Consider the following 13,020-nt stretch of genomic DNA (forward strand, 5'->3'; position numbering starts at 1 on the left):
CCCTCCCGTCCCTTCCCTAACCTCACCCTCCCGTCCCGCACCCCTCCCGTCCCGCACCCCTCCCGTCCCTAACCTCACCCTCCCGTCCCGCACCCCTCCCGTCCCTTCCCTAACCTCACCCTCCCGTCCCGCACCCCTCCCGTCCCGCACCCCTCCCGTCCCTAACCTCACCCTCCCGTCCCGCACCCCTCCTGTCCCGCACCCCGTGCCCTGCACCCCTCCCCGTCCTGCCCCTCACGGCACCCCCTGTCTGTCACCGCCCCCCGTCCCCCCCGCCCGGGCCCCCCCCCCTCACACCTCGCCCGCCGCCCCGCTCCCGCCCCTCGCCCCATCCCGAGGCTCCCGGTTACCTGCCACCGCCCGCTGCGTGCGTGGGTGTGTGCCCGGCCGGAGCCCACCGCCACCCCCCTCCCCCCCGCACAGAGCCCCCCCCTTGTCCCCGGGCCGCGGACCCGCGGGGGGACCCGCGGGGGGACCCCCGGGGCGGGGCGGGGCGGGGCGGGGCGGGCCGCGAGCGGCGGCGCTGTGCGCAGGCGGCGGCGGGAGAGCGGCCCCGGCGGCGCGCGGGGCGGCGGGGCCGGCGGCAGCGGCGGGACCGGGCCGGGCGCCCCGGGACACAGCGGCCGCGGCGGCTTCCCGGCGCCCTGCGGCTCGCGCGGGGGCCGCGGTCCCTCCCGGGCGGCGGCGGCGGCAGCTCCCGAGACTTATTTATTACCGGGTTTTGCCTCCCCGTCCCGTCCCCGCGCTTCGGTTGCGTCGGCTGGGCTTTTGCTATTATTTTTGTAATCATTTCTACCCACGCCCGCCTTTTTTTTTTTTTTTTTTTTCTTTTTCCTTTGCTTCTGGCAAAGCGGCGGGAGGATGGGGTTCGAGCTGGACCGCTTCAGCGGGGACGTGGATCCCGACTTCAAATGCAATCTCTGCAACAAAGTTCTGGAGGACCCGCTGACCACCCCCTGCGGCCACGTCTTCTGCGCCGGCTGCGTGCTGCCCTGGGTGGTGCAGCAGGGCAGCTGCCCCGTCAACTGCCAGCGCATCTCCACCAAGGAGCTCAACCACGTCCTGCCCCTCAAGAGCCTCATCCTCAAGCTGGACATCAAGTGCGACAACCACGCGCGGGGCTGCGAGGCGGTGGTGCCGCTGCAGCACCTGGGCGAGCACGCCGAGACCTGCGACTTCTCCCCCGCCAAGTGCCGCAACCGCGGCTGCCGCCAGGTGCTCAACCTGCGCGACGTGGAGGCGCACATGCGGGAGCGCTGCGAGGCGCGGCCCGCCGGGCTCTGCGAGCAGGGCTGCGGCCTGATGCTGACCCACGGCGAGCGGCGGGCCGGCGGGCACGGCTGCCTGCGCGCCCTGCGGGCCCACGGAGCCGCGCTGCAGGCGCGGGCGGCGGCGCTGGAGAAGGCGCTGAAGAAGGAGGCGCTGCGCGCCGGCAAGCGGGAGCAGTCGCTGCTGTCGCGACTGGCGGCGGCGCAGCTGGAGCTGCAGGTGACGGCGCTACGGTACCAGAAGCGCTTCACGCAGTACAGCGCCCGCCTCGACGCCCTGGCCCGCGCCCGCGCCGCCTCCCCCGGCAAGGTAAGGGGGGCCCGGCGGCGGCCCTGCGCGCTGCCCGCCCGCGGGGAGGGAGGGGGGTGCCCCGGGCAGCGGGGGGGCGGCGGGGGCCGCTCGGCGGCCGCGTTCCCGCGTGGGGCTGGGGGGGCCCGCGGGGGAGGGGGGCCCCGCCCGGCCCTGTGCGCGGGTCCGGCCCGCGGAGCCCCCCCCGCCCCCTGTGAAAGAGCTGAGCTGTGGGCTCTCATAGCCGCGACGTACCGGCTTCCATATGGATGTGTTTTCTGATGTGACCATCGCTGATATCTGGACCCCATATGGCAATTCGCACATCAAAATACCAAGGTCACAGTAGTATTATGCTTTTCTTCATTCTCTTCCCGAAGAAAACTCTAAACAGCAAAACTGGAATTTCCAGGGCTGCGAATGGTATTAAACCACCAGAAATCGACTCCCAGGAGTAACACAAAGCGGAGTGAGTTGGAAGAGGCTGTTGCGACCCAATGCTTTCCAGACCCTTAGCTCACCTAGCATCCCAGAATATGGCTTCCTACAAAACACAGCCTTGAGGATTAACTATTATGGAATTCAGACACCTTGCCAGCTATTTCATGATCTGAAGCCCTAACATCCATGTCCAAATACAAGACAGCTGCTGTGCACTTGTGTTTCTTTTTTCCCAGGGTCACGCAGGGTTCTTTAAAAGCTGAGTTTAGGAGGAGAGAAATTAACTTGACTTCAGCCTTTCAGAATTAGACCGTTTATAAAATGACCAGAATCAAAAGCCAGAGCTACAACAATCCCTAAGTTTTAATTAGAATGAGGCTCCCCAGTGAGGGAAGCCAGAAAAGCCAATTATCTTTTAAATGAAGACATTCAGAGTCCTCCCTATGACCTGGAATGTGCTACCACAGACACAGCAGTATTAAACTGTTCAGAACTGTCAAACATCTGTATTCACACCTTTGGTAATGTTGAGGCTCTAAAAGCTGTGTAAAGGAAACAAAACTTCATGGTAGAGTCTCTTTTTCTCCCTCCCCCGCCTTGATTTTTTCTTTCTCTTTAGACATCCAGGGCAGAACAACCCAGCATGTTTTGCTAACTCAAACCAGAAATAATATTGTAATGCTAAATGTACTGTTTTAACTTCTGGCAATACTAGGTGGGGTGCTGGTTAAAATCTTAGTAAAACTGTTAAAAATAAATCAGGGGTTCACATTCATGTCAAGATTGGGGACAGTTCTCCCCTGTCTCCTCCCTTTCTTACAGCCGCTGGACTTTGCAGTGGCACGCTGCAGAGCTTTCTGCTCCCACAGCTTAGCGCACAGCTGCCCCCGCTCCCTCCTGCACTGCTGACTCCGTACGGTCCTGCTGTCGGAAATCATGGCACTGAATCTCTGCCTCCACGTCTCTGATCTGAACCTGAAAGCACACCTTTATTCTCTTGCTGCCCCTCCTTCATTTCTTTGTGGCTAGTGTGGATAATGTCACTTTTGCATTATTTAGCTCCGTAACATCTCGCAAGGTGCTATTAGTGTGAAAGGTGCTACCTCAGATAGATGTAAATGTCCGTGGTACGTAGTTTCCAGCAATACTTTTTATTAAATTTATGGATACAGCTGGCTGAGACAACTGTGCTCGTTTTCAGCCGTATTACAAAAGGCTGTTATACAATTTTCTGAAGCAGCGCCTAATCTGAAGAAAGCTGGAAGGTGTCGTGTCACCACAGACTTGTGGTCTAGCGGTCAATCAATTACATGTCTTTCACAGCATTTTGGGCAGCTTTCCAATACTAACAGCTTTAGTCTGCCCAGCTCCCAAAGAAGTACAATCAGGAAACTTGCATCTTTGTGCACTAGAGAGTTTTTTAAAAGACCCATGGTAATCACCTAGTGCAGGGGATGCTTTACCAATTTTGGGCTATGGCATGCTTCCAGGTTTTTACTCTGGGGTTATTTTCTGAGACGCTAGCGTAGCCTTGTGCAGTGCGCGATGCAGATTGTAACACTCAGCAGGGCACGCATACTTGCCTCAGGATTAGGTCCCTGAGCACAGGGATTACGTGCACGATAATGTGGAATAACTGATTTCAATTTCAGAAGCAATTGTGTATTCAAAGCATGCAGCGCCTTTGCTATAGTTATTTAATTATGATCATTATTCATATTTCATGTATTTTTTATAAGATGCAATTGTTTGGTCTGTGTTAAAACACCAGCAGGCCTGGCACTAACAAACCGGGTTCATAGGTTAGATATGGCAATTGCAAAACTTACAGTAAGATGTTCTGACTCCTCAGTAGATGAAGAAGAAGGATCTTCTGATGGATCTCCCTGCCTGATGGTTGCTTGTTGCTACAGATGTAGGACCAATCTAGAATAAATCAGATGATGTATCCTCTAGTCAAAAGTGAAGAAATGCCCATGTACAGTTCTGTTTAAATGCTTAGTTAAAGGAGAGGTACAATGTTGAGGGACATTAGGCCATTCATGAAGGACTCAAATCTGTGGTCTTTTGGCAGGGTCAGGCTTTTTCAGCAGCTGTGGAGACCCAGGTCTGGGTTTGCCTTAGCATAGACTTCCTTTGTGATACTGCATGAATAGCACAGCTTTCCTGCACTTCAATCTCCCAGTTCTGAAGTGAATTTTATAACACTGCCATAACTATCTTTGGAGAAGACATACACAAAATACATATTTTACACACACACTCATCTGTAAATGTCTCACCATTTAGTAAGTCCCTTAAAGAGATAGATGTGCCTTAAGTGACTCCAGTTGTGTTTTCCATGTGTATTCCCTGCCACTGAGGGAGCATTTTAATTTTACTGTGTATTTACTGGATGTCTGATCTGTGCTCATTCCAAAAGGCAAATCTGAAGGTTTATTCGGAAAACAACTATTCCTTGGTGGGAAGAGGTGAGGCTTATTGTGGACAAGCTTGAAGAGGGAGTGGTAGGGAAGATGGTGTGTCTTACTCAAAATCAGTATTTCCTTTGATCAGACACGTCAGTCCTGAAACATCAAAGCCTAAATAATCAAGAAAAACCTCATACTGTTCAAGTAGTGCTTAATTCTTGCTGAAACGTACCACTGTTCACAACTATTGATAAGCGGATCTGGTCATTCCTTTGTGTACACAGCCATCAAAGTCCTTTGGGAAGAACTGAGCGGTGAGAATTGGCAGCAGCCCGCAGCGGGTGCCCTTCTGCTGTCCTGACGACTGAAGGCATGGGCGGGCTTTCAGTAAATGCACGAGACATACAGGAACCAGTTGATGATCTGGTATTTAGGACCTCAAGTTTAATACCTCTTTGGAGGCGGTAACACAAGTTTTAATTCTATAAAATCCGGATGAAGTCCTTTAAAACAAGATGATATTTTTTTCTCAGACCGTCCCCAAGCAGGATCCACTGGGCTGGTCCTGGCAGCCCTCTCACTCGTAAACGAGGAGCTGAAGTGCCTCCTGTAATGAAGACAGACCTACGTAGCCACAGCACTACCAAAGAAATTAGAGTCTTCCAATATCTAAAGGGAAAGGCAGTCTATTAGCTCCACATTACTCAGCTGGGAAGTACAGTAATTTCAAGAATTACGTTTAAGAGTTCTGTTCAGCTGTGGGAATACAACATGCCAGGAACCATCAGGTCTGCTGCCGAACCAGATGACGGGGCAGAGCTGGATGCTGGCCACCGCATTTCCAGTTACCTCACTGTTTAATGATTGTTTCGCTGGAACGTGAGACATGTTTGAGGGGAAGAGAAAGGCAGAGCCCTGGAAAAATCATTTGCGTTGTGGCTTCCTCATGAAGCGAAGAAGATTGTTAAAGAAATTAAGGTTTGAGATGTGAATCTGCAGAAGTAGCCAAGTGTTAAGGCAAGGCGCTGGTGCCGGGGCGGTTCAGCACAGGTGGGAGGATTAGCGCTCTGCAGTGGCATGTGGGTTGTGCTCTGTAACATGACTCTGCTGCCGCAGAGGAGATGGAGACAGGGTACAAATCCATCAGAACTGGCTGGAAAGCTTCTTCAAAACCCCCGTGGACAGTTTTCAGGGGTACCTACAGAAACTGCATTGAGTTTTTTTTCACCCCACAACTTTTGACTCATTCAAACCCACCCGCTGCAGTACTTGTTCTGCTGAGTATAAAAGCATCAAATCGTAGCCACATAAGGAGGCTTTAATGAAAACATTCAACTTTAATTAGTGAAAGTGTCTTGAGAGCAATGTCGTAATTGTTTCTTGATTGTTCTAATTGATTTGCCTTCTTAAAAAGGCATAACGGGGGAAGTAAACAGTGGCGCTAGCATGTCCTTGTCTTTCAAATCCTGAGTCATCAGTCCCTGAAAGTGGTCTCACAGGACGGGAAATGTGTTCCTTGAAATCCTGCATGAGGTCTGGGTCTGAAGACTTGCAGGGAAATAGCCTTTACTTCATTTATCAATCCTCTTCTGGGTACCTGATGCTTGCTGATGCTGGGTGTAGTCAACCTCAAAATCAGTCAGAGCTTATTCATGTTTCTCTGTATCAAGACCAAGTCTATTTATTATTTGACCTGCAGGAAAGACAACGATTGCAAACTGACATGAAAACTGTAAACCAAATTTTCAGGTGCAGTACATTGGTGCAGCTCCCCTGCGGCAGTGGAGATCTGAGCATGTGGTCAGTGGAGCTCTGCCAATTTACGCTGGCAGGGAATTGGGTTTTGTTATCATCCTCCAATCTGTAGGAGTAATTCAGTAATCCAGGATTACTTTGACATTTTTAATGAGTTTAATAGACATTAATATTTGATTGACAACTTCAAATTGACATGTTGGAAGAAAAATGCACAAACAGAAACCAGCTGCCCTGAATTATAATGTAACTGTTGTAATTTTTGTCATTAATTGGTTATGAAAACCAGACTTGTAAGACAACTTCCTCAAATTTTGGTGTTCGTAACTTTTTCACCCTGTACTTGAAACAAAGGAAAAGATCTTGGAGGTAGCAAGGTTCCTATGTATCTGTAGATGCACAACATACCGACCCTATTCTGATTTCTAAACCAAAAAATAGTTACTCAAATGGGTTCTGTGGCTGCTGTGGTCTGTTGTGTAGTATTGTAGCATTGTGCTGTTAACAACAGCCACTTGATTGAGACTGAAGTTAGTACATTGCGAGGATTCAGTAGTCTTCAACGGTACATGCACTTACATTTTGTCTTAATGAAAGTTAGTGGACATAAGTAGCATCACTGTGTCGTGAAGGACATTTCACATGAGCTTGTATCTGTAGTTAGGAGCAAGCTGGGGCAAGAGGGCAGGGTAATAGATCATGTTTACACAGCCCCCTAAATACTACGGGTCGATCCAGTCTATTTTTGTTACACATTTTTTGTCAAATCAGAGAACTGTTCACTGCAGGATGTCATATTTTAGGGAATTAACATAATGATTTTCAACGATGGAAGATTTCTGTTTTGCTAGTGTTAAAATTCCAAAGAAAAAAATTATTCATGGCAGGCGCTGTGAATAGCAATTGGCATCCCAGGCCTTTCGCAGAATTTGTAGCAGTTTTGTTTAATGCTGTTTTCTAAAACTGACCAGGGAATTTCTGTTGTATAACTCCTGTTTGATTCTGTTTAAAACAAGGTCCTGTAGCTAGCACTCGAGAGAAACAACATAAAAATGCAGTCCTAAGATTCAGTCACCCTCAAGTACTGGGAAAGTCAAGAATTTGACTACTGGAAACACGAAGTATTTTACATAACACATCACATATGACTGGGTCAAGTAGTTGCAGGAACCAGTATTACACATAAATCTTCTGTTGCTGTTAAAGTGTCTCACTGTAGATCTCAATAAAAAATATGCATAAATCTTGCAGGGTGGGTTTCGCAGAGAAGTGCTGCTGGAGAACCATGGGGTGGCTGGAGTGCGGCGGCTGGGAGCTGCTGACTTTGCTCCTACAAGGTTGTTCTAAACATTTCTCTCTAAACTACACAGGGTGGGGAAAGATAAGAAATCAACCCAACAGCCCCGGGTAGAAGTATTACCTTCCCTCCTTACCAATACATGCAAATGTTTTGAACATGTTTATCTGTTCTTTGTAGGGTGAAGAAACGAAAGCACTGACTCTCATCCTTCATCGTGACTCTGGCTCTCTTGGATTTAATATTATTGGTGGCCGACCGTGCGTGGTATGTTAATTGTTAAAATATGTTTGCCCTTTCCAGTTGGGAAAAGCATGTAGGTCAACACTTGGAGGAAGAATGCTGCTGACAAGCATTTGGTTCTCTTGGGATTCTTTCAGAGCAAATCTTATAGCCCGATTTGCATTGGATGTCTATTAACTACACTGTTTTTTCCCTCACAACACATTTATTCTTGCATATTGTCACAGCTAGCAACACTAATACTGTGCAGCGTCACTCCCAAAATGGTGAAACCTACCGTATCTCTTTCTCCGACCACACTGCTTTGAAGATGTTGTATGAGTTTAGGGCGCACAGCTTTAGGCCCTTTACAGTTCATTAAGAAAACATTATTTACTCTCCTTTCCACCAGAGATTAAGCAACCCTCTGTGCAGGTGAAGGGATGTAACTTAAACAACCTACTTTGAATTCTATGATTTCAGCAGATGTTTCCTGCACCGTACACACACTAATGTATTCTTTCTGGATGGTTGTTGGCTGGAGCTGCTGCATGTGACTTTAATTAGATCAAGGAGTGGATTATACCTTGTCCTAGTAATTTAGAAAGTATTCAGAACTACTTTTTGGCCGCTCTGAAATCTGACATTAATCACAATTTATTCCTATTAAATTCACTTGAAAGTTTTTCTTTCTTCATAGTTAGTTTTTCAATTTTCTGAGGCACTGTTCTGCACTGGTAGAAGCTGGTGACACAACACACAGGAATATGAAAACACCTTGTTAGGTACAAGTTATTTTTCATGGTTTTATTTTTAAGCCTCCAGAGGAAGAGCTGTGCAATTAACAATAAAAATTCACTGTTGTCTTACGTTTGATGTGCAAGCAGGCTGCAGTCTCACTGGATTTTACATTAAGGATAATTATAATGACAATTGCTACTGAGCTGGCCTAAGTCAGAGAAAATATATGATCGTGCAACTAATGTACATAATGGAATTCCATTCCTGGCTGTTTAATTTTTATAAATGGGAATACCAGGTGTTCTCATTAGCACAAAGTAATTCCATATTAAGATATCTGTAAGAATATTTCTTTCAAATTACGTGCACTGTTGTGGCATGGACAAGTTTTTGGCTGAGGGCAAATTAGAGTTAGTTCAAGGTACAATAATGTATTTTTCTTTTCATCCTCTAAAGGACAATCAAGATAGTTCATCTAGTGAAGGAATTTTTGTATCGAAAATAGTTGACACGGGGCCTGCTGCTAAGGAAGGAGGGTTACAAATTCATGACAGGATTATTGAGGTATGTGAATACACTATCTTCTAATACTGCGTGTTCCATCTCAGGTCTTCAAATGGCATGATATTTAGGAGAAATGTACCGCGGCAAACGCTGTCTAGAAGACATGTCTATTAAAATATGCTTGACTTGGTTCAGTGCTGACCTTCATGGCTTTAGGTATAGTTCTTACCTAAATATAGAAACCAGATTATGGATGGTATGTGCATGTCCTGACTTTCTGAGGAGCTAGCATCTATTTGGTATGCCGTAGATATTTCTTCTTCAAGCTATTGGAAACTTGAAAGTTATTTAGTTAAAACCATATGTGAAATACCTGTGGTGTAAACCATGATTTTATTTTCCTTGGTATGTAAGACCAAGTTTTGAACAGTTAGAAAAAATTCTGCTCTGCAATTTCTGTATGGTTTATTATAAACCTAAGTCACTCCCTTAATGTTGTTTGTAAGTTCTTGTATTACTCAGATTGCAGTCTGAATTTCTTCTCATTTTGCCAAAGTCTTGACCTCAATAAAAAGTCCTTCCTGTGAAGGAGATGGTTGCTTAAAATGTTTCTCGCAATTTGCAGTGAGCAGATTTCTTTTTGGGGGGAAGAGAAGGAGAAAAAGATTAGTTTTCATGAAACAAAATGCAGCTGATTGTGAGTCAGTTCCCATTGTTTAGAATTTTACAGTTAAGAAAAAGTATTCTTCACTGTCTTATTTTTGTAAGCTGGAGCAACTTTGAGAGTCTATTGTTCAAAAAGATAAGTGTGGTGTTTGTTGCCAAGGATATCATGGAACAGCCAGTTTCTCTAAGTAATGGAATTCCATTGCTCTTATGTTTTGCAAATGAGCAATAAACAGCTGTTAAGGATTTTCTGTTGGCAGGGGACAATGTGTATTTGCTATTTTCTGTACTGTTATGGTAAATTGTATTCACAATTTAGTAAGGATATAAAATATTAATTAAGTTTCTTCATATGAGAAAGAATGGAGCCACAGTAGCAGAACTATAAAAAGATAAGAGGCTGAGCTGTGAAATGATCTAGAGTTGCTTAAGCTATATATATGATGTAACGTAATTGCAAAAAGGTCTGGACAATTTTTTGAGAACTATGCAATTTTGTTTGAACTGAAAATTTTCCCATAAGCTTGTACTTCCCCAAAGCATATTTGAAAAGCTGACATCCGTTTCTGAAGTAGTATGTAGCCACATAAACCAAACAACTGTATGAAAACCAAAACTTGGGAAAATGAAGTACTCGTTAGGAAATGTCCTTGTGTCTCCATGCAAGCCTGGTTCAGGCTCCTCGAGTGTAAGCACTGGATCTTCGCCTGTAATTGCAGTCACGTGGCATTTGTCTGTACAAGTCACCCTCGCTCACGGCACAGGGGACAAGGACAGCTAACCTCCATGGGCTCTGCAGCATCTGCTGTCTTACAAGGGACCTCCTTCCTTACTGCTTTTTTTTTCCTCCTCCTTTCACTTCTGTGTGCTCCCTCCTTGCTACTTCATTTCTCCACCAGTTTAGCAGTTGGCAAGGTTAGCGCAGGCCAGGCTGAACAGCTAAACGCTGTTATGCTGGATGCACAAGGAACCTGAGAAGAACCCGGCGGAGGACAGGCTGGCTGAGCTTTCCTGCTGTGCTTCTTGGCTGTGTCCCCTCCCTGTGTGAAGTCATGCCTATGGGAGCAGCGTTTGTGCAGGGTCTTTTCCACAGTTCAAGTTACATTTTCACACAAGAGACAACCCCGGAATAAAGACATTAATGCCATTTGTTGTATTTATAATGCACCAAGGGTAGCAGGAACCCATGTGTTGACAACTCTTGTTGTGCTGACCACAAACTCATATTCACTCTTCTCACCTCTAAATATATACAAAATGCCGATGAAAATTTAGCACATTGTTTCCCCAGAGTTGTCTTTGGGCGCCTCCACATCAGCATCTGAGTTTGCATTAGGAGTGTCCTGTTGAAGCGAGTCTCTGAATGGTGCCCAGCTGATGCGGTTTGATTCCCACTGTGGAGTAGTCTCCGAGTGTACTAACTGGATTTTTTTTTGCTTGTTTGTTTAAAATTAATTCATTTAATGCACCCCAGACACTACAGGAATCCATCCACTGAACTAGAGTCAAATATTCTAATACAGAGCCTCAAAATACATGTAGTGTGGACATTACCTCCTGAAAGCAAATGTCTCATTCTGCATTCTGTGCAATTTATATTTAGTGTGCTATACCTAACCCTAGTCTGAGTTGAGGGAAAAATGGGATACCTCCTGTATCAAGGCATCTAAATGAGCTTTATCATACTAATATCCAGTTGTCTTAGATAATTGAAATATCCTGTAAATTATCTAGATAAAAATTAGGAAATGTCTAGTGATAATGTCCTTCTAAGAGGCAAATTTTTTTATAAGCTTCACACTGCCAAAGTTGTGATTTGGTAGTTTGGCCGAAAAGTCATTTACAGACGTAGCTGTAAGTGGCAGGACACAGCTGGAACTTGGAATAGAGAGTAGGGCATCCTAGTGGGCCACGTTTGCCTTCAAAAGTGTGAGAGATAGTAAGTTAACTATCTAGAACTGTATTTAGCTGTCTAGAACTCTGACTCGTTCATTCAGTATTAAGGTTTTATGTATCACCAGCGTGATTTTAAATAGACTCTTTCACAAAGAACTCTTTATTCCAATATAAACTGCTGAGCATAAATCTCCAAAATTAATTCTAGCATCCATCACAGAGAATTTACAATGAAATAAAACATGAATTATTTGATTTCCTTTTGGAAGATGGTCCTTTGCTTGGATCTTCAGGTGGATGCATTCTGAAGCACACATAAGAGTGTAATTTCTCATTTTCAGAACTGTCACATTTCTAATTACTCAGCAGGGATTAGGCAGTGTAAGATACAGATACATAGGTAATACTGTTTATAGCTGATAGCAAGTGCATTATTGTATTGACATTTGCTTGCAAGTTCTATCCCCTGACAAACTGATACGGACATAAACTTCGAATTATGTCAGAGATAATTTTAAAACATATTTTCCAAATGTAATTTGGACTTTGAATTCCTGTTCTATATGTTAAATGCAAAGTAGCTAGGTTTAAGAATTGTCTTGAATTTTCTGTAAAACCAGTTTTTTGGCCCTTTGTATATCATTGACATAAGTAATGCCACTGTAAACTACATGTTTCCACTGCTAAATGACATCCATCAAGATGAATGTTGCATGGTCTGTGCTACTCAGTCTCAAAGCAGCGTGTAACAGAAATACAGAGAAATACCCTTTTTCCCTTGTGTTTTGTTTTACAGAATCTGTTAAATAAGAATGATATTTAGTGCTTACATAGGACTGTGAAGATCGTGTTGTGGCTATTAATTGCTTAATAATTTCCCCTCGCTGTTTAATAATATTATCCTTACTTTGCAAACGCGTAATCTGAGGTATACAGGGAAATAACTTCTACAAGTTCTTGTCAGATTAGGTTTGAGGACTTGCATCGTGGTCTATTTGTAACTGCTGTTTGTAAACCAATGCTTCTTACTTACATCTGGTGCCAGATCTTTCACAATTACTTAGAAGTAAGGAAATAGTGATACTGTGAGATTTTTTCTGGTTTGACTACATGTTTTTCATGCAGTTCTGTACTTACACATTCAAAGCAAACAGCTGATTTAATGCAATATTAGTGATTTACTGAATTATTGTTAGGATGTTTCATAGCAAATTGCCATGTTAAAAACATGCTGAAACTATTGATTTTTATGCAAAGGAATTACTGTGTTCATAGATTTTATTTTTGTCGGGGTAACAAAATGGTCCTAATTTCCTCTCTTAACAGAAGTTGGTTCAAGTCCCAGCCATGAATGCCTCCTCTACGCAGCTGCCTGGCATTTCTTAAGACAAAATTAGATTTTCAGAGTTTTTATTTTTAAGCACATCAGCTCTGAAAGATTATAAATTAAATACGGCATTCTCTTCTCACTAACTAGTAAACTTGTTTGTTTAGCTTTGGGACTGCTTAGAAAGAAGGAGGCTTTTGAAA

At 45.1% G+C, this 13,020-nt stretch overlaps 1 protein-coding gene across 1 annotated transcript in view; it reads left to right on the top strand.

The window, feature by feature from the left end:
* The first annotated feature begins 613 nt into the window (after nt 1-613).
* The window catches only part of PDZRN3 (PDZ domain containing ring finger 3), a 147,356-nt gene continuing 134,949 nt past the window's right edge, over nt 614-13,020 (top strand). The window contains exons 1-3 of the mRNA XM_040592920.1: nt 614-1,578; nt 7,642-7,728; nt 8,881-8,988. Coding sequence (XP_040448854.1) covers nt 862-1,578; nt 7,642-7,728; nt 8,881-8,988 — 912 coding nt within the window. The 5' untranslated portion in view covers nt 614-861. The remainder of the gene's footprint in view (nt 1,579-7,641; nt 7,729-8,880; nt 8,989-13,020) is intronic.

Source organism: Falco naumanni, chromosome 4, assembly GCF_017639655.2.
Source record: "Falco naumanni isolate bFalNau1 chromosome 4, bFalNau1.pat, whole genome shotgun sequence".
In the NCBI taxonomy this organism is placed as follows: domain Eukaryota; kingdom Metazoa; phylum Chordata; class Aves; order Falconiformes; family Falconidae; genus Falco; species Falco naumanni.